The sequence below is a fragment of the Anguilla rostrata genome, chromosome 18, assembly GCF_018555375.3.
Source record: "Anguilla rostrata isolate EN2019 chromosome 18, ASM1855537v3, whole genome shotgun sequence".
Lineage (NCBI taxonomy): Eukaryota > Metazoa > Chordata > Actinopteri > Anguilliformes > Anguillidae > Anguilla > Anguilla rostrata.
This window is the reverse complement of record NC_057950.1, coordinates 14,871,829-14,893,758: the sequence shown is the minus strand read 5'-3', so window position 1 is coordinate 14,893,758 and position 21,930 is coordinate 14,871,829. Positions and strand designations below refer to the sequence as shown.

General features: G+C 39.0%; 2 protein-coding genes across 2 annotated transcripts; both read right to left on the bottom strand.

Moving 5' to 3' along the window:
* Positions 1–156: 156 nt before the first annotated feature.
* st3gal7 (ST3 beta-galactoside alpha-2,3-sialyltransferase 7) lies at positions 157–5,142 on the bottom strand. Its single transcript, XM_064317105.1, has 7 exons — positions 4,951–5,142; positions 4,615–4,788; positions 3,113–3,236; positions 2,334–2,665; positions 1,813–1,999; positions 1,308–1,448; positions 157–930 (listed from the first exon to the last, which is right to left on the bottom strand). The coding sequence occupies exons 1-7, from the start codon at positions 4,971–4,973 to the stop codon at positions 694–696; spliced, it is 1,218 nt and encodes a 405-aa protein (XP_064173175.1). The 5' UTR covers positions 4,974–5,142; the 3' UTR covers positions 157–693.
* Positions 5,143–7,789: 2,647 nt separating this feature from the next.
* Positions 7,790–21,351, bottom strand: morn4 (MORN repeat containing 4). The gene is made up of 5 exons (XM_064317200.1): positions 21,198–21,351; positions 20,168–20,246; positions 17,333–17,447; positions 16,631–16,740; positions 7,790–15,726 (listed from the first exon to the last, which is right to left on the bottom strand). The coding sequence occupies exons 2-5, from the start codon at positions 20,232–20,234 to the stop codon at positions 15,578–15,580; spliced, it is 441 nt and encodes a 146-aa protein (XP_064173270.1). The 5' UTR covers positions 20,235–20,246; positions 21,198–21,351; the 3' UTR covers positions 7,790–15,577.
* Between the last annotated feature and the right edge of the window lie 579 nt (positions 21,352–21,930).

Below are 21,930 nucleotides of genomic sequence, written 5' to 3'. Positions count from 1 at the left end.
ATAGATTCATTGTTTTATTTTTCAACTTGTCCGGTGTTTGTTGAAATTGTATTTTGGATTATTAACACTGATTTCTGGTTATGGTTCATTATAAAATGATGAAAACTATGAAAACTATTCAGGCGCTGTTAAATTTGGAGTAGTAAATTTCACAGCTTTGTCAGACCACATTTTTTATTAGAATGTTTAATGTATTGATATCTGTCGAGATATGAAGGAAACTTTAACTTTCAAGTCTTAGATAATGTCCAGGCTTATTCATGGATCACATATAACAACATGTATAACTTCTAGACTGATACAGCATTTAAATATTTGTAATATTTTCAATACAATGGAATTGTTCCAGCAGTTCTTTATATAAATATATAAATTACACACATATAAATTATTACTGCTGTCTGAAGCACCTCCTGGCACAATTCAACTATTTCATTATTGAGACGGCGTGCATGGTTGGGTGGTGTATAAGGTCCTTGGTTGTGGATTTCATTGATTAGTGATTTCTTTGGTTTCTTTGCCTCTGCCCCCCCCCCCCCCCCACAAATGCGTCAGAGGACACCCTGATGCTATTGCTTCCCCCCATAGACCCAAGCCATCTGCCGATGCCAGGTGAACTGCCTGTACTGGGGTTGGGAGCTAAAAGTGATCTAGGGTCAGTCAGAGCTGGGCAGGTAGGGGTGGTTTGGCTGGTCACAGTGCCCCCGTGAGGTCGTTCACTACTTGAGCCATCACTAGCTCCCTGAGGAAGAGCTTCTCCACACTGATGTCGTGCACCACCTGTGACCGCATTGCGTCCATGTGTAGTGACTCATAGTAATGCAGCGGGGCATCAGGACGCGTAAGGTCATACCCAAACCCTGCCAGGCTCACCTCATCGCACAGCTGCAGTGCCATGACAACCGCACTGGTGCCAAGGGTGGGCATCGTCTGCAGAAAATAAAAAAAATAAAAAACACGAATATCTCTGCCACTGTGTCCACAGGAAGTTGGCTTTAAAGATGAGCATTCTACCATCAGCTGACTGAGTTCATAATGTGCTTTTCACAAATTCCCTGCCTCTGATTGAGACATTAAAGCACAGTGCTGGTTGGATACCCCTCAAACAGCCACTGATTTTAATGTTAAAAACTCCACAGTGCAAATCTCTATCTCTTCCATCAAACTATCACTGCTGCTTTATGAATTGTGAATCTGCACTGAATTCTTGTTGGGCCATACTTAAGGCACAGTGACACTCCTAGACCCTACAGGTAAACTTTAAACTGATTAAGGAATAGCAGTGGCAGAGGTGGGGGGAAGATCACCTGTCTCGGCTGCTTGGTATACGCCTGTAATGCCAGGCCAGTCTGCAGGATGATCTCCGGATTCAGGATCCGGAAATTTTCAGGTTGAAGAGGGATGGAGTCCACCACTTCCCGCCAGAACCAGAGCTTAGACCACCAGTCCTGGTAAGACCACAAATCACCCTAAAATAAGTCCTGTCCAGTTACAAAAGTACTAAAGTTATGCAGTATTTACAATATACCCATCTTCTAGAAATCAGTTTACCTTCTGGGAAAAACTTCCCACTTTACTTTTTCTCCACCTTGAGGCTAATTTCACTTAAATTCTGTCAATTCAAAGAATGAATTGAAATTCAGTTCCTTCACAGAACATTTTGGATTATGTTTAAAATTATTGAATTTAAATTTATTTTGTGAATTGACTGAATTTAAATAGAATAGACTCCACCCCTTAACTTTAAAGAGCCTGCAGGGTCTTGACAAGTGGTTTTTTTAAATTTATTTTTATAAACAAGCTGATGCCCACCAATCGTTCCTTGGACACAACAGAGGCCAGCCAGTCCAGGTCTAAGCCCTTGAACACCACAAGCACCACCAGGGAAGTGTTCCGGTACTCTCTATATGAACGCGGGGCTCCTTCAGGGTACATCAGACGGATGGTGGTCCTGGACCCAGCGTCTCTCTCAAAGCCATATACAGGTGCGTTGTTCATCCTACCAGGAAATGACACGAAATGCAGGCAGTTTTATAATCACTCAGCAATTACCTCTCTGACATTAATCTGTTGTGTTCTTTATAAGTTCAGACCAATACAATAGTTTTTAGAAGGGTTTGGTAGTGTTTTTGTGAGACCAAGTCATCTGACAAACTAATCCAACTAATGCAGGTAGAAGGGGGTCCTACCCAGCACTAGAAAAACTATATGTGGATTAGACCATTGGTGGTCTTGTTGGAAAGGTTGTTTGCACTACTGAAACTGGTTGGAGGTACAATGTACAGAAGTTTCCACTTAGATGAAAGTGGCACCACTTCAATATATTTGCTCACCTGATGATGATGTCATACTGATCGATGTGGGCCCCCAGACCCCTACCCTGCAGAACTCCCCCACTCCCCACCACCACGCAGCGGCTGCAGGCCCCTCCCCCAAACCTAGGGGGTGGGCCAGTCTGGGGCAGCACCTTTAGAGCCCGGTCAGCCCTATCCTCGCTACCCTGCAGTCCCAGGGGAGGGGGGTGTGTCCAGGGAGCATGGGCTTCCTGCAGGAATGCCCGGACCCCCGGCAGCCTCGGGCACAGAGCCGTCGCCCGGAGACGCTCCCCACACCAGCCCAGCCTGCATGCCCGTGACAAGAATGCAGCTGAACGGTTCAGCAACACCTGTGGGCATAGATAGGGGTGTCACAGACCAGGGATAATAACCATTGATTTTGCTCAGTCAGGGATGGGTAGTACGTATAGGGCTCAGTAGGGATATAGTATGTATATAATATCAAAAATATTGCTGATCTCTATTTTTGTAAGGTTTAAACCTCTGTACCAACTGCAAAACAATCTACACCTCCATCGTTTTGATCATAGTTTGTATGCTCATGTCCACACACAATGCAACATGAACTAAACTTCTGCAAGTAAGGAACACCTTTATTTAATTCATTAGGTCAGATCTCTTTACAGAGGCACTGGTCAAAACCAAGGACAAAAATGTTGTAATCAGTAACACGTTTTTTTCATAACATGCCCATGATTTTTCTCCTTGTTTGTTGAGTAATGACTATATGTTAAAAATCTGTGTTGATTAGATTGTCGGGCAGCTCTTCCATGTACCGTGTCTCTGTTCTGTGCGCTTCCATTATCCCAAACAAGTTGTTCCTTGGCTAAAAAAGCAGGGAACAGCACAGCTGAGTAGCAGCCCAACAGCAGGATCAGACTCAGCCACAGGTTCCTCTCCCTAGTGCAGAGAATAGGCAGCATGAGGCTCTAGTCTTGAAAGTTCGCTTTTATGTATATCACCAGAAATGGCATTTTTCATAACAAATTCATTTTTAAAAAATTCTTCCTCTTTTCTCACCAATTTGTAATGCCCAATCATGCAAATTCTGCAACACTCGTTACAACCTCAGTTGTAGACAAAAATTCGCTCTCCTCTGCGGCAGATTCTCTCCTTCAAATTATGTGATGTCAGCTCCTGCTTCAGGCCCTGTTTATGCTCTCTGCACAATTTGAAATGACAAATTCATAGTCAATATAATTTTTTGAGACAAGCAATACTTTTACTCTGCATCATTCTGCAAGCTCTGTGGATGTCTTTTTCTTGAATTATTTGTGTATGTTAAAAAGGTTAGATATTGCACTTTTAAGTAATTAAGGCCAGAAGTTATAGTAAAAATAAAATAATGAATGTGCGTTCATTATGTTGTTTTTGAAATGAAAACAAAAATAATTACTCCAAATATATACGGACCCTAACTGTAGAACCAGTAAATATTAAAAGCTAGCAATGAAGCAATGTGCTTATGATTGCTATGTTCTTAGCCAACCAAGTAGTAAATAAATGTAGGAAGCAAAATTGTTGCAACGATCGATTTCACAAACAATTCATTTTGAGTTTGATGTGAAAATGCAAACCATTCAATTCCTGAAGAGATTCACAAGACTGGGGCTGCCATGTCAGTGTAGTCACTTGATCAGTTCTTACCAATGGCATTCTGAGCCACGGGGGTACAGATATAGACACCAGATTGGAGACAGGGCCCCATAGGATTTCTATTATAAAAGGTATTCAATTTTTATAATTTCCCAAAACATCTGAACTAAAACAATCATTGCTTCACAAATGAAATGTATGAGCACAAACAATAATAACTATTGACCGATGAGCTCTTATTTGGTTGTCAAAGCAGCTTAGTTTTCTATGTTGATTTAAATGGGTAGCTCTTTTGCACTCAACATGCGCAGTAAAGGCTGTTTCTCCCTACACTACCTGACCCTGCCTACCCTTTTCAGGGTATTTGTTCTTTGCTAGGGGTACACAACAAAGGCTGATCTATTTCAGAAAGTAAAATTCCTGCCAAGCGTTTCTTCTACCCATCAACTCAGCCATCTGATTTCAGTAACTGGTTCTACCTCCTGGCTGAAGAATTCTGCAAATTAGCAAATCCACGTGATTGGAACATATAGTTTACTGTCATTACCTGCATTTTCCATGAGCGTGGGATTTTATAAATTTTCTTTTTAAACCCCTTTAGCCTGTTTTATCCACAATAGTCTGTCTCGCAATTACGTTTAAGCCAAACTGACACACCCCGACCCCCCGCCAAATAGTTTACCTGCTAATGAAGAATTTCCTGGACTCTGTCTTGCTGTTTATACCTGCTGCTTGCTCGGTATCCCTCGCCAACACAGGCAAGCCGTTGTCCTCTGGATCTTTAACGCCAAGTTTTAAAGCAACCATGGCGCTTAATGTTTGGCCACGTAACTCATAAATGTAGTCTTGGCAGTTCCTTTAATAACAAGATGACATGGTAAATGTTTACGAATTTAAACTCTCGATTGGCCTCATTATATTCGAATTAATATTGAAACCATTTTCCGGAGCCTGACTAAAAATATCGGTTTTCATAGTCTAATTTAGAATAAATATTAGGGGGGAGAACATTGCCTACCTGTTTGTTCGTATGCTTCTCATTTTGTGAGGCTGAGATGAAGTTTATATGTTCCTATTTTTGAGTAAATGGATACAGGTTATTGCCTCGCTGAACAGCTCGTCTTTGTTCTCGGGCGCCATTGGACTCTAGTTTCATCTTTAGTTAAACAGGTTAATGATTCACAAGCTTCGTTCAAATTAACTTCAGTCTAGATTGTGCGTAGTTATATATATTGCATGCGGCGTGTGTAGATTTACAATTAATGACATATAATGTAGTCATTTAGCGGATGAGTGCTTGCTATTTATACTGTTTATAGTATTACTCCTAGTAATATTTTAATTTCTTTTTTTTAATTTTGGTTCATACGGCTGACATTATAACGTTTAGGATATTGTTCACCTCTTGGAGTATTCAGTTGGTGACGAACATGTTATGCACACAGAACCATGCATTGTGATTGGTTGTCAAGTATGAGTTACAGTCCTTTTCACACATGGACGTGAACGCGCACGTCAAGCTATGCTCTACGAAGTGTCTCCGCGTTTCTTTTGATAAATTTTTCCAATTAAAATTAAAACCGTAATACTGTGGATTGTGATAGGCGCGTAGCTATACTATTAATTGTTGACTGTTCTATTGACTGTGGTGGAACATAAAATAATTAAATAGTCACGATGTTGAACACGGTCTTTTTCGTTGTAAAGGAAGTAAGCAGGCAGAGTAACGTTCTCGTTGGGATGTCACTCGTGTCATGAATCGGAGTGCACGGTCTGACACTCAAAATTCCTCTGCAGTGTTAAAACATGTTCCGAACATACCGGAGGTCTTCACAATTATATCATAAATATAGGCGTATATAATAGGAATAATTATTAGAATCATCCAGAGAAATTTTGTCAGGAAAAAAGTTGAGTCAAATTGTTGTAGGTGCAATTTTGAAGCACCCCCACTTTGTCAGTACTGGTAACCAAAGATCATATCATGTCCTCCAAAAGTATGTTAGCATTATCGTGAAATGATTGTTTTTGCTATATATTTTAGATACTTGAATTTGAGTACAGACAATTGGCTTTTATTTCATGGTATATACATGCATACAGTGCCATGAAAAAGTATTAGTAAGTGAGCAGTGACTGTCTAGTTTTTTACAGCCTTTGTTTTCATCCATGGAGATTGCATTTGGAGGCAGAAGGCATACACCATTATGAACACCAGAGGACTAACTAAACCAGAAAAATAACAAATTTGTAAGCTGAGAAGAATTCATTCATTCAAGAGTTCAGTAAGAAGGACAGCACAGGAACTGGGTAAATCAGGTTCAGCAGTTCGGAAAGTCCTGAGAAAGAAACAAACCTCTGGTGGGCGCTGAAATAAGCACTGTACAGGTCAACCAAGGAAGACGACTGCAGTTGATGACAGAATAATTTTAGGAGCTGTGAAAAACTCTAAAATAACAGTCAGCATTTCTGCTATGTACTCCCTGTGACATTGTCACACAATGTTACATAGATATATAGCCATTTTATTTATTATTCTTGCACATTGTGATGGTTTACCGCAATGTTAATGTAACACGTTTCTGTACTGCATCGCTTAATATTTGTGTGGCAGTCAGGAGACACCCACCGGATATGGATGTCACTAATATAAAATAATTAAAACACTGTTTTCAGTCAAAATTGAGGTTTAACCATAATCTGACAGTTTAAATCCTGTACTGAAAAAACTGACAAATTCGTTGGAACAAATTATTGATGAGATTGTCCCTCCTGGCCATGGCAATGAAGAATGCATCACCAACTGGATGTGTTCCACTTTAATACAGTAGTTCAAAATCTAACATAGTGTTCCATTCTAATTGTGTTATTGATTGTTAAAATTATTTTAAATGCATCAGATATCACATTGTTCTTTTGGTAGATTCATATTGTTCTTTCGTGGTGTCATTTATCACTATTGCTTATTCTAACAGATGGCTGCCTTTGTCTTTAGCTACAGAATGTGCTGTGCTTTTATACAACAGTTCATTATTTCATATACTGTTCCACTGTAACTGCGTTAATTTGTTATTATATTTAAGACCATTCTGTTTAGTCTAAAGATTGATTTTTTTATTGGCTTGTTGTTTTTGCACAACATTGGCAATTTTAGTACATTTTAGCTTTTACATATTTAGCTATATATTAATACAATGCTACCTAATTGACCATACTATGGTATTTTAATTGCATTTATGTATTATTGTTGATATACATATTGTTCAGAAGGATTCATAGAATTTAAAAATCTGAATAACTAAAAAAATGGCCTATGTGAAAGGTTTTCCCAGGCTGCCACACATTTATTACAATTTATTTAAATGGCATCATTGACAGCCATCAACTCAAGCCTTCTATGTGTGATTTAGTTATGTGCAGTGTGGTGCATCTGATTTAGTGATGTGTGCACTGTGGTATATCTATAATTTAGTGATGTAGGCTCCATGGTGTGTTTGTGATTTAGAGGCATGGGCAGTGCAGTGTCTCTGATGGGTTACAAATGTTTGTTTTGAATATATGCACAATTTGGCTGAAATTAGGTGTTTCTCAAGGTCACCTGGGAATTACAAATGTTTACATTTTATGAACAATATACAGTTTTGGGACTTGTTCAAACATTTTCTAAAAAGGGCACAATACAGATTTTGATAGAAATGATTACTGCTAACAAAAGAACCAAAAGATGACCTTAAGATAAATCGTAGAGGGCAGGGTAGAAAAAGGATGTGTCAAAGTTATTGTGATCACGACTAAGGTCTCCAAAGCTTCAAAATGCTCATATAATTTCATGCAACACAAAGAACAATCACAACATGTCAGCATTCAGAGTTTATTGTCATTTTCTCATGATTCAGCAGTGTAGAAGCTACAAAGCAAGCTGCAAATACTTCACAGTCTCACAGAACATTTTTCCCGCTAGATAGGCTGACCAACATTGGTCCATTACAATATTGTATTAATATGAGTCACCCACATGAGGGCACTGTGGTGCATGTAAAGAAATAGAAAGGAATTAATGCAGTAACCCATTAACATCAAGGTTGTCCCTTGCTCCTCGCTTGAAAAGATTTAAGGCCTTGACATGCCTCATAACCCAAGGAGAAAAGACAAAAGTGGCATTCTTTTGGATCAACAACTTGGCAATCTGACCCATCCATACAGAAAAGCAATGGCCGCTATATTTCTGGGCCTTATGGAAAGTGCAGGAAGGTCCACAACCTTCTTTTTTTCTATGGATGTAGAGAATTTACAGAGAATGTTTTGACTGAAAATCACTCATTCAGAAGACTCAACCTCCCTCCCTCAAAAGTGCATAGAGACCCTCAGTATCTTTTCAGTGGTGCACACATCAGCACAGAATCTCAGCTGATTTCAGAACCCAACAAATTAAGACATACGATTGTTTTTCTTGCTTTTCAATGTAGGAATTACCTTTAAACCTTATTATCATGGCCCGTGGGTACAATTTGTTAAGATTCAAATATAGTACCTGGAGTGACCTAGATGTAGTAGTGACCTTGGTTTTTTACATTTTTAAATGTGTTTCCCCCACAGACAAGTGGAGACAAGACATAAACACATGAATGACAGGAAATATCCCAGGTACAAACTGCACCTCAGTAATAATGCAATGTAATGAACTAAAAATCCACTTAGGCTACTGTAGTGTATTATTGTGTAAATGTACAGATACTATTCTTGTAGGCAAAAGGAGGTCATGGAATACTGGTCAGCCCTTAACAAGTGGTTGTTTGTTAGATGAAAGCAAAATGAATCTAAACCAGATCTAAAAGTGATGTCTCTAAATAGTTTCCTTTTTTGCTCTCTCTCTCGGAAGGATTTCACAATGTGCCTTTGAGTCAGGTTGAGTTGCACAAAATTAGAAATCCTTGGAATTGTTCTTGTGCCATAAACACAGTTTCTCCAATCTTCCATAGGCAATAGGTTAATAGCAGCATTTCTTTATATTCCTCACACCGTTAAAGCTTTTGGGAGAGACAGGCTTCTTTAGCTGATATGATTAACAAGGTTCAGCTAAAAGAGGAAATGAGAAAAAGCAAACCTGTAAACATGAACAGCTCAGGAGTACTAAATATTATCCTCAGCACAACAGATTGAAACCTTTGCATTGAACCCTTAACTGAGAGGTACAATCAGAGGCATACCAAAAAGTACTTCCCTATTTTGTTATTGTTGACCGTTGCCCAGTTGAGAGTCTTTGGCTTTGAGATAAAAGCAAACCAAAAAAAAAAGGTCTCCATGGAAATGTATTTTGTAAGGGGGGGTAAAGTGTAGTCTATAAACCCAGACTTCCGCTCAGAGGAGGAAAGAAGCCTGTTTGGCAAATTCCATTGTATGCTAACGAGGCCACAGTTCAAAATACCTGAATTGTAATAATAATGACATTATTTATTCAGCACCTTTCTACAATATGCTTTACAGAACATAATGGAATAATACATTTCTGGAAATTTGGGCCTGGGTTTAGTCAACATTGTGTTGAACATTGATAAGTCAAAGGTAAAGACAAATATCAGTTGAATTCGGGACTTGATATTAGGGGTTAAGAAGATGATGCACTACTTTTCAAAGTTTTCACACATTCACGATTCCTTCTTTTGTATATGTTTGGCCGTATTCCGTCACCATCTGCCCTTAAATTAAAAACATCATCATTTGCAAGCTTTCACTTTTTTAAAATGAACTTGCAAAACTGAGCCAGTGAAGGAAAAATATTTTTGAATTTATTTGTAAATCATTTAAAGACAATTGTGTTGATTGAATCCAGGCCAAGTCCAAGTTTTTATGAAAACAAGTATACTGTCTTTTTTCAAGCTGTCTCCGATTTACTATTTTGATGTAGGTCATTTCTAACAACGGAAAAAAAACATTTCATGGTAAGGACCAGATATCCAAAAAAACATTTTTGTTGGACTATATGGGTTAATGTGTAAATTATTACAATTAAAACTATAATAGTGGTTAAAATCTTTGGTTATGGATGTGAGTTTACTAGCCTTCCATGCATTAGGTGTATATTATGGCTATGGTGGGGTGTCTGTCACAGAAGCCGCAGGTATCGCAGATTCTGCGCCATTTCCGCAATTTCTCATTTTCAGTACTTTCTTAAATTTTTCAGCAGTTTTGGATGCTATCTGTCAACCTTAAAGCAGCCTACAGTGTGATTTGTGTAGGCCTCAGCATTTTACCTATATTGCGCAATGCTGAGAGCGAAAAAGTGTACAATGTATACAGATTTTTGAATGCGCTAGGATCAAAATTCCTGTCCTTGTCAGTTGTAGCAATCAGATGATGGCCTCTGTCAGTAGTGTTGATGCCAAGCAGTCCTTCTCCCATGACAGTAATGTTGCCGTGCCCCATCAAAGACTCAAACCTCAAAATGTACAATATGTTGTACCAAAACAAACTTTAAAGAAATAAAAACGGACACGTGCTAACTGTGTTTAATTACTTTAGTAATGGGATTTGAGCATGCTCTGTTTATAACAACGTTCTGTTAAAGGCAAAAAGCATGGCGTTTCTTTCCATGATGGGCTGAAGTGGTTAAATGCACCAGACTATCAACACATTATACTCCTATTTGTTACTAGCAGCAACTGCCCATGGATTATATTTTAAACTTCAAGCACTTGTTACTGTTGCTACAGTTGCATATGTTATTTCAACAATTTCTCATTGCTGCACATGGGGTCTTTTAGTTAATTTAATAAACACTCTGTGGTTCCGGAAGATTTTCAACAACTTTGCCAATATTTTCCATTACATATCCTAAACCTTTGTCAGTTAGGGGGGCAGTGTTATGTGAATATTATTTTCAATACTTTTTTTCTGTTTCACATGCACCCTTTCTATTCCACCTCCACAGCACATGAGAGCCTCATAGACTGGCTCTGTTTTGAGCCCTGATGCTGCTAGCAAGAATTTCTCACAACATTGTAACTACTGCACATACTTCTTACTGTATGACTACAGTAATCTCACAAAACCTGAGAAACATCCAAAAACTCTGAGCTCAATATCTTAAACATTAGATTCCCACAAAAACATGCATCTCTACAGCAATCTGGACAACCTTTAAATGTTTAGATGGATGCAAACGTTTAGGCACCCCTTGTCAAGGTGTACATTACAATGAATTTTACAAGTGAACAGAAGTTGCCTTCAACATACTGTAGTACAAAGATAAACATGACATCTTTTCTGCAGATTGTACTGCATGATTACTATTTGTTTGCATTTATTACAGATCAATTCAATTGAAAATCAAATTGAACATGACCTGTGTAAAAGTTTTGGCACCCTGCCAGTTACGTAATACCTGTTATACTTTGTGGTTATATACTTTGACAAATATACAATCACTTACAAACAACTTCTGTATTCGGGTAAGTCTTCCTATTCTTCCTTGCAGCTCTTCAAGCTCAGAAATATTTGCAATTTGCCCTTGCATGCACTGCATGGTTAAGAGCTCCCCTTTCTTTCCTGTTACTATTTCATGGTTGATTTTGAGTTATTCTTGGGATCATTAGCTTAATTAAATCATTTGCAGCCTTTATCTTTAATAAATTAAAACAAATAGTAGTCATGTATTTAAATTAACATAATAATGTAATGGTTAGTTTTGAAACAATATAGAGGTCAGTTCACCTTCTGTTAATTTATTGCAGCATACTCTTTGACCAGGAATGCTCAAACTTTCACACAATATGTGAAAATGAAAGAAGTGAGACTGAATAGTGATTCCCTATAGTGTAAATCCTGACAATACATTAGATTAGACAAAGAGAAATCACCAAAAATTGCAAAGTGAAAAAGAATAACAGAGTTCCTTATTGCCCTATAAACAATTATGATACATTCCACAAGGAACATTTAAATTGAGAAACGGTGACATGTACTTTGACAGGCAAAACAGACATTTCACGGATGTGATGCTGGGACGTGAAGTTGAGATCTAATTTAAACACATACCACAACCGTGAGCTCCAAGCTTCACTTCTCGTGAGTGCTCTTGTAAAACACTGTGCACCTGTGAATTTTTCCTTTTGAACTCATCCCCAGTCCTACAAAGTGTCAGTGTCTCAGAGCCAAAGTTATAAAATAAGACATATCCTTCATGTCCGGTGATATCTCATCATACAGAAAAGTTTGGTAAAGTAAAATGTCAAGCCTAACTTCAAACTATATTATATTCCTTAACCTCACTGAAATTGGCCATTACATAGCCATCTATTTTTCTTCACCTGAAGGCTAGGAGACAGATGCACACTTCTTGTATTCTGAGATACCACACTAATGCGGTACACTCTTAAAACAATTCAACACAAGATTAAGGCAAAAAGTGAAACGTGACAAATGGACAAGGCTCTACAACTCACAGCTTACGATTAGTTAAGCAAGCCTCCTTTTCATGATGAACACTTTAAATAGGTAACTAATACATTAACAATACCGTAAGAAAAAGATCCTTACAAGGTGAGAAATCCACTTGTTCTAAAATGCAGTGTTCACTTTAGTTTTTACGTACATTTATTTTCTCAGGAAGGTACAGCGTCTGACCACTCTGAAGCCATTCAGGTCAAATCAGTCCAAATATAATGAAATCTGTCAACAGACTTCCTCAGAAAACTGCATATATTCCCAAAAAACATCCATTCCCACACAATAATTGCATCCCAGGTTGTAATGAAATTCAAGAATTCAGGGATGGGCACCATTTCTAATGCACATATTTGAAAGTTTACAGATACACTAGTATATTTTTTTTCCTATCTGTACAATGATGCAATTTTACTGAGACCTAACCAGTTTTATTGCACATAAAATGGATAGTTGCCACTGTACCTCGACCAGAAAGTGCATGTCCTCCCCTTGCTGCATCTCATTCTGAGACACTGGGGGTTGAGAACTGACAACTGACCAAGTGGTAGACAACAATGTCTCCACTCACCCTTCTTGCTTTGTTTCCAAGGCTAACAAACTGCCCTCTTGGAGGGCTGCAGCCTAGTACCATTCATTTACAGCTCTTTAAAACCACCCACGCTCTCAGAATCAGGGATGGCTAGTATAACAAATGCATGTATTTGAAATATGTATGTGCATTTATGCATGCATTTCATATGTAATATGGCTTTGTTCCGCCTCTACTTTTTTATGTATGGTGCATGCCTCCTACACCCTTGAGAGAGGATCTTTTCTAAATGTCGATATCAAATTCCCCCATCCCAAAGGACTGAAATTCAAGAGCAATCCACCTGCAAAGCAACCTATGCATCTACCATATTTAGTGTAGTTTATGGATACATTTATTTGGAGGGTATTTTGTGTTCCATACTGTAACTAAAAGCCCGGCTCAGAGTTTTTTCGGCAAGCAGAATCATTTTTAGGACGACGGTTAGCTAATTTAGGTGGTGAACAAGCCTGCAGCCTCTCCAGCCTTCCAGGCCCAAGCTGCTTCATAGAAGAGATTTTTAACACTCCAGCCTTGAAGTCCTGTAATAATATCAGCCATGTTTCCCTTTCCTCATGCACACACCCCAGCAGAGTGAGAGGCGATTCTGTGATTCAATGACATAAAAAACAAGAAAGGAGCAAAGCCCTGCTGTGTGTTTGTGCACACATGCACATGCGTTAATATGTCTGAGTGTGTGTATCAGAGATGGAGTGTTTATCTCATACACTGTTGTACGTCGCTCTGGATAAGAGCGTCTGCCAAATGCCTGTAATGTAATGTAAATGGTCTTTGTCTCAAGACCTGTTGAGACCACATAAACATGGTCTTTGGTCTGGATCTTGGTCTCAACCCTCAAAGTCTTGATCTGGGTCGTGGTCTTTGAGCAAGACCATGGTCTCAGACAAGACCAAATTCTCTCTCTGCAGCATGCTCAAGATAATAATCACTCCACTCCACCACTAGTCTGTGCCATAACGTTGCTGCTTTGCAGAAGTCACTTTATTGCAAGTTTATTTTGTTGCATATTGGAGCTGTCTGCACCATGGCTGCCTAGTAACATGGTGGAAAAAGAATGAACAGCAACTGTTTGCCTAATGGCCCCCCAAAATATCTAAGTTAATATATGTGTACTAACTGAAGATTTAACTGAATACAATCATGAATATCTGCATGATAGCTAGATTATCATAGCTAGTCAGATAGCTACATAACAATTGTACCAAAGCTATCATTGAAGCAAGCTAAAGAAGAAAGCTACATTCTAAATATTTGTTGTAGTTGTAGCTAAAGTTGTAGCTCTTTCTGTTCTTATCAGACTAACTGATGGTGTATGTTAGCCTTCTAAATATTACATATCCTTTGCAAAGTCTTAAAACTGGCTTGCTAGATAGACCTTTCTTTGATGCAAGCCTACTGGAAACTTCCTAGGCACATTACTTGTATCTGACTACCTGCTGTAAACATTACTACAATACAATAAACTGGATCTTGTTTCAGTTTTCTAATGAAATTTTGGAGCCGAACATTGTGAAATTCATGTTCAAAAACTTTGAAGAGGACTGTGCAAACTTGCAAAATTTGTAAGACGTAGTTCAGCAATTTCCGAGGTACAACCTCCTCTTTCACGAGGTATGTTGATGAACTTATAACATTACTTGAACAGGAAATTTACTGATTACTGAGTTTGTTGACTAGCTAGGTTTAGCCCGTTAGATAGCCCAACTACAACAGAAACGTGACTCGTCAGTGCAGGTTAACATTCGCTAACATTCAACTTCACTGTTCACGTCAGTGTTCTTAAAAGACAGTTTCACTGCCCAATCTGTGTAGCATTATCCAGCTTCATTCATTCAACTTTCCTACTTGGGAAAGGCTTTAGTTGGACAACATCATAAAGCATAACTGTAAAAGCATAGCTCTTTTTTCCCCACACATAAATTCAACCTCTAGACAGCTTCAAAACAATGTTTGAGATTAGCAGAATATAAACTAGCTATCTGAATTAGCATAAGAAATAATACTGCCTGGTGTTGACTGTGGTAGCCAGGCTTATTTAACTAAGATCGGTTTCAGCATAAATAACATGAAGGTCTTGAAAGCCCAATTTCAAAATGGCATTAGCCTATGCCGGGTAAGTGTTCATTTTATACTGCTGCAATAGCTATTGCTATTGTCCTCCTTGTATTTTATGTAAAATAAAAGGACAATGTAAGGACAATGTTTCCATTCCATGGTCTTGTCAAGACGTGGTAAGTCTGGTCTTGGTCTGGATCTTAGACTTAGGGGGTCTAAGGTTACCTCTGGGTTCGGGTCTTGAGAGGTCTGGTTTTGACTCCTACTCTGGTGTGTATGTTTGTGTGTGTGTAGAAGAGCAGTGCGAAGTGCAAGATAGTCCCAGAGGGATACAGTACAGCCTGTAATGAATCAAAGGCAGCGCTAATTTCTTAGCGCAAAAAATAATGTTACTCACTGAGAGGCAGACAGAAGATGTGTGGAGAAGAGCACCAGCCCAACATGGTTGGGACAGGGGTGGAGGTTGGGGTATGAGAGGGGTGAGGAGAGGGGGAGGGGTGCTACCCTGTCATCCATCCCTGAGTGCCCCCCAGCTGTGAGCAGCGAACTCTGCTGGTCATACAGAGAGCCCACGGGCAGTGGACGCCGAGCCTTGTGCCCGCTGCACGACCGCCTGGCACTTCTCCCGCCTCAGCAGCTTGTTGTTCTCGAATACACCTTCGTTCCGCGGAATGCCGTGCGCTCCGTCCGGGAAAGTCAGCAGACCTGGACCAGATCCGACACCAAGCATTAAGAAGTGAACCCAAGCCAACCCAAGAAGAGAGGCCCTGGAAGTGAGCCTGTATTACACATGTTGCTGCACTGAGGGAACGGGTTGAGCTACTGACTGAAACCTATTTCATATCATGTGACTTTCCAGACAAAATAAAACTTTGCAGAAGGTATTTTAATACCTGACTTGCCATAATTATATTTTTTTACTATGACCAGATTGGGAAAATGTCTAATTTTAGACCCCGTTTAAGGTTAATTATTTCAAATATAAAAGTACAGTGAGAGCCAAGGCATAGAAATTTAATTCACAAGATTTGGCTTCATACTGTACAAACAGACCTCACTGCCTAGCATATTGCATATTTCATTGCATTTTGCGTGTACCTCATGACAATGAAAGAAGTATGCTAGCTAGCTTGTAGTAATGCCAATAATGCATATTTTGTTTTATTGCCCTGAGCTTAAAGGAAGAGCTGATTAGCATAAAAATTACATTGCAAGCAGCAGAGAAGTCTTCTGAATGCTCAGGGTGTGAACTTGTGGAGTGTTTATCAGATATGATTCATTTAAGTGTAGATTTGTGATGTGGGTGGCCCTGGAGCATTTGTGGTTACTGATCAAGTCAAAACGTGACTATTTGGTTTTGTAATTTAACAAATAAGTTACACTCCAATGTTATGACAGTGGTCACTGAAACAGCTTAGCTTTTGGTCATACCATGACACTGAAAATAAGTTCTTTAATACGGTCACTTTGCAGACCCAATATAATTTTTGGCAATGTAAGAGGCATACTCTCATGATCTGAAATGGCAAGAGAGCAAGAGAAAAGTGATCCAGTGAATTACACATTTATTTCTGAAAGTCACATATCCAGATAACGGCAGCTGTCTTACCATATCCTTCCACGCGACCACTTTTGAACTCCCCTTCAAACTTCATCCCATCAAATCGACTGAAGACACCTACACCCTGGAACTTCCCCTGCACAAACTCACCCTCGTACCTGTGTGACACGGAAAGCAGGGAGAAGCAGGCATTTACGTTTTTTCTATCTTTTATTTCTCTCGTAAGAGTCTTATTTTTAGGTGTTTGCCACAAGGCAGAGCGCCTCCATTAGAACCCTGCTCCGTGTGTTATGCATTTTTTGTTTGTTTGGGAATGCTAGGTTAGCTTTGCTACATATCAATAGCTATGTTTCTGCGCCATCTAAGAACGTTAGGTGCAAACTGCAGTGTGAAAGCCATGGCTGACATTGTGTCAGAGAAGAGCATATGCTTCTTTTCTGTGCGCTCCCAAAATGCAAGTGTAAAAATGTATACTGTTTTAAAATTCTAACCTTAATGGATGGAAAGTTGTGTGTGCTGAGTTTACACCTTTTCACTTTAAGGTGAAAGCAGTGCAGTGGGACATAATCTACATTTTCAAAGCAATTACATCAACTCAGGTCTATGCTGAATGTACAAATTCAAGACATAAAACACTTCTGCATACAGCTATCTGGGAATCTGAACATGTCTAAGCTCAACATCCCTGGCATGCCTAACACTGCATCTTCAGATCAGGTGGATTTGAGGTCTGAAGAGCTGTGGCCTTACCTTGAGCCGTCAGGAAACACCAGAACTCCACAGCCATTGAACAGCCCGTTCTCAAACTGCCCGGTGTAGCATGTACCATCGGAGAACTTCAGCTGTCCTAGGCCATGCCTCCGACCTGCAACATACACACAAGCTGAGCATTATGGAACAAAACCTAAAGGAACTCTGTTAGTGTAGAAAATGAGAAAGATGATTGATATAGCATTTTGTTGTTACATTGCTATTTTTTATATTGCGATCTTGTTATTTTGTTAAGATATACGTCTTGCTATTTTGTAATCCTCTAATATTTTCCCAAACAGATTAATCTTACAATTGATCCTAAATTCTCACATTTGTGGAGTATTTACCTCCCACCTTTAGGACCGATCTAGAGATCAGTTTGAAAATCTTGGTCTCATCTCAGACTAACCTAGACATTTTTACATTGGTCTTGAATCAGTCTTGTTGATGATGTGAAAAAGGGAGAAACTGAAAGTCTTGGAAGGCCAATTATACAGTCCTTAAGACTGAGCTTACCTTCAAGAAGCAGAATTTTATTGCAGATATAACTTTGTTTGATTTTATTGAAAATATTTTGAGATGGCAATACTTTTGACACCTATATTACTGAAGAAAAAACAGTATTACTCAATCATTTAAATAAGAGTGTAGATGTCCTATATGCGTTAGCATACAATATAGCTTATAATCTGTATTGTTCGTTTTCCACATTTTCATCAAGGGTGCTAGTATTTCTGTGCCTTCCTGTATATACAAATATACAAAGTTCAAAGTAATCATTTAAAAGAGAAAGCTATTGTGATTTTGGCTGGTAAAAACAAGCTGAAAGCAGCGGTGTTGGGTGGCGCAACCTGTTAAAGAATAATTGCAGCCTGTCTCTGCCTACTACACAATTTAGAAAAATGTGTCCTGGGGTGGGTAGAATAGTGTGTCCATTCATTTGCATAAAGTATTCTATATGCAAATTAAGTTGGATCAAACTGTCAAACTAGGTGTTTCAGATCATGTATGAATGAAGATTCAGCAATTACATGGCGTATTACTGTGCATCAGCAGGACCCTTCTGAGTGGGAACTGACCACTGCCCCTGGAAATCAAGCTTCTTTGCAATTTCTCACAAGGAATAACCTTGCCACAATGTTTACTAAGTTTCTAATGCCTTTTTCTTTGCCATATTTCCTGCAGCTTTAGTGCCTATTTTAATTACACTACAGGCCAATGGTATTAGGCTACCTATGGTAGGTAAGATGTCACTCAATTTAACTCCACCTCCTTCCCACCCCCCATTTGCAAAATGATTGGACAGACTTCCAATAAACTTTTTAATTGCAATTAAAGCCAAATTCAAAGTGGGGAGGAAAAGCATTAACAACTTTTTTGGGGGGAGAAATCCATGAAGTACATTCAAACAGTGCTAACTTTGAAAGGGACTTGAGGCTAACATTTCAAACATGTTTCAATAAAATTAAACATACGTATCACGACAGACCCTTTTCAGACATTTAACCTTACTACTCCTAACATGCTGATGGTAGATCACATTTGGAACTAAAAAAGAATGGTACCTCCCATCTGCATAAAAGTTTGTGTATTAGGATTCAGGGTTTTTATTTTATGCTGCCTCAAAAGGTTGGCTGAATTTAGCATTCCATCTGTCAGGGCTTATAACTGTAACCCTTTGCCTAGTCTGAAAGGTTTTCAGACTAGAGGCCGACTGGTATAAAAATGCATGGAATGTATTTGGCTGTTTTTAATTATGGTCCATGATAGGGGCTTAGCCTCCAGCTGACTTTCAGGGTCCAGTGATTTAAAAACTGCGCAGATTTACTGATTGATGTGTGCCTAGCCCTAGCACAATAACAGTAGCATAGTGTAACACTGACCAGGGTACTCACAAACTGAAACATTATCTTTGATTACTATACAATAAATATGCATGGCAATGCTTACATACCAGTAATGTGTGATACTGCGACTTGAATGCGTGCAATTATCCCTACAAGGATACACATTTGTTTGCTGTGTTTCATGATTGGATGCATTCAGTTCTGGTGGGGTCTTTTTAGTCACATGAAAAGACAACATGGCTCAGGGTTACACCCCCACCACTTCTGGTGTTTTTACATGGCAGATTATCCCTAATAACCAATAGCTATAACACATAAACCTATTCAAGCTAAACAAAGAATGAAGGCAAATGTTGTTTTGGAACACACTCCAGAATGTGTCACTGCCTAAAAATTGGGCACTCTACACAAAAACAGCTGTTTCTGTAAAATGGGAAAACATTTCCGGGTAAATGCCATGAAATAAAAGCTGACTTTCTGTACAAATTTCACTCCATGGTTCCCATGCTTTAGCAGGCACTGTAAGTATCTGCCTTTGAAAAAACTGCACAGTTGCTATAAGTATTACAGCTAACCAATGATTAATATTTAACTCGACATTACAAACAATGTTTTTTATGGCATTGGCCTTTGTACAGCATAGCACATGCTTAGATTCAATAACCTAATTAAATATGTGTGCTGGTTCAGTATTAATAATTTGTATGCCTTTAAATTTACACTGCAATAATTTTAGATATACCTATGTCAGGGCTGGCCAACCCTGTTGCCGGATCTATCATCACCGATCTGTAGGTTTTCTACTAATTAGCAGGTCAACGAAAGAATAGGGCTGGGCAGCCTTGCCATACTTTATGTATTCTTTTGACTTTTTTTGGCAAGAACCTGTGGTGCATTTCCTTTAGCTTATTAAAATGTGGGGTGCACAGGCCTATCCAGTCATCTAGACCTGGACACTGAAAAGCACTGTACATAAACGGCTTGCCTTCCTTCCATTCCCCATGGTACTCTTCGCCACTGGAGTACGTGAAGGATCCTCTTGTCAGAGTCATGTCACCGCCGTCCTACACACACACACACACACACACACACACATATTGTAAATGACACCTACAGCAGAGGCACCCCAACAGTGGCTCCGGTCATTTGAGATCAATAGGAAAATGAGAAGGAGACGGGTTCACCTGAGTGCACAGCAGGCAGTGTGTGACATCCAGATATTTTAAGAAAATCCATGCAAGCTATTGTATCAATATTTCAACAGTGGTGTGTGCAGTACATTGCTTTGCGAAGACACAGCACAGGCTTTGCCTTCTATGTTGCTGCAAAAGTGATGTCAGAAATGATGTGTGGACATGACTCACCTTTGTAGAAGCAAGACATGGCATCACACAGTTGAAATGACAATGAAAGTGCAATGGGGCTTTCAAGAGAAGGATTATGTTATGCAAATACGTATGGAGCAGAGCTTGACAACACAAACATAAAGGTGCACCAGGACCTCAATATACTTGCTACCTAATAAAGAGTACAACAACTACACAAAGTCACAGTTTATAATTCTATGCCTTAAATTTAGAAAGTTAAGCTGTGATTTTTATCTACATGGATTGCAAAGTGACCACATTTGTTGGTTATGGAGTCAGTAATTTGTGCATGTCCATTGTAGCCTACAGTAGCCTATTTCATTACAGCAGCATGGTCATGTGGAACAAATTATTAATATAGGTGTATAGCTAGCTTTTCTACCCCATCTACGGTTTTATTTTGACATAATGCTGAGGGTACAAGGGTGCGTGGGCTAACAATTATCGAAAGTGTCATTTTTGTTTTGAAGCACGAGCACATTTTATCCCACTAATGTTGCCACAGTAACGCTATAATAAAAAGCCATTCGCTTTCTTGTCGCCCGGTGCATCATCCATAACGTAATGGAGCCAATTTGAACATACCAATACAGCGAAATGCCTCTGTTGTTAGTCGTTTTGAGATTAAATAATAAACAGATCGTTTACCTGTTTGATATGTTTGTGGTCTCAGAAGCATGAATATCCTCCCGTTTCACATTTACAGATCAAGCGGTGTAGAGAAAATAACTGTCTTACTGAAACCCTCTGCGTTAACTAGCTTCCGGTAAACCACCTCTCCTCTGCCATCAAATTGCTTCACTACCTCTTTAAAACCGTGCTGTCTTATTGAATGGCTGTCCTTGCTGTTTATTTAAAATGCGTTCTGATTGGCTGCGCATATCCAGTGTCTTAACCGTGGAAGACATCTTTCTTAGTGGCAGAAGTCTGTAGAGGTCGAGTTAGTATTGCATGTGCTAAATATATTTTATATACATGAACAGAAAGATTTATAATAATATTTTTAAATTATATTATCAGTTATTATGTTTTAGCTTTTTTATGTTGATGTATTCCATTTCTGCTAAAACAATTTCTGCAATCTAAAATAATTTATCCTCTTACATAGACGAAGACATTTTCATATCTGCTTCAACCTATATTATGCCCCTCTGTACCTATGAGTATTACATGTACATGATGTCATGTCCCTCTTTATTAAACTTTATTAAATGTAGATATTATGTGCAGTAATTTTTGACTGAGTCATTGAATCTCTTAAGTAGCAAACACTTTGCCACACCACAATAAAGAAATTGGGATGGCAGGTATGCCATCCCACAAAATTACGGTTTGCTGGGATGACATGCCACAAATCAATACAGCACAGAGACTTTGGCAC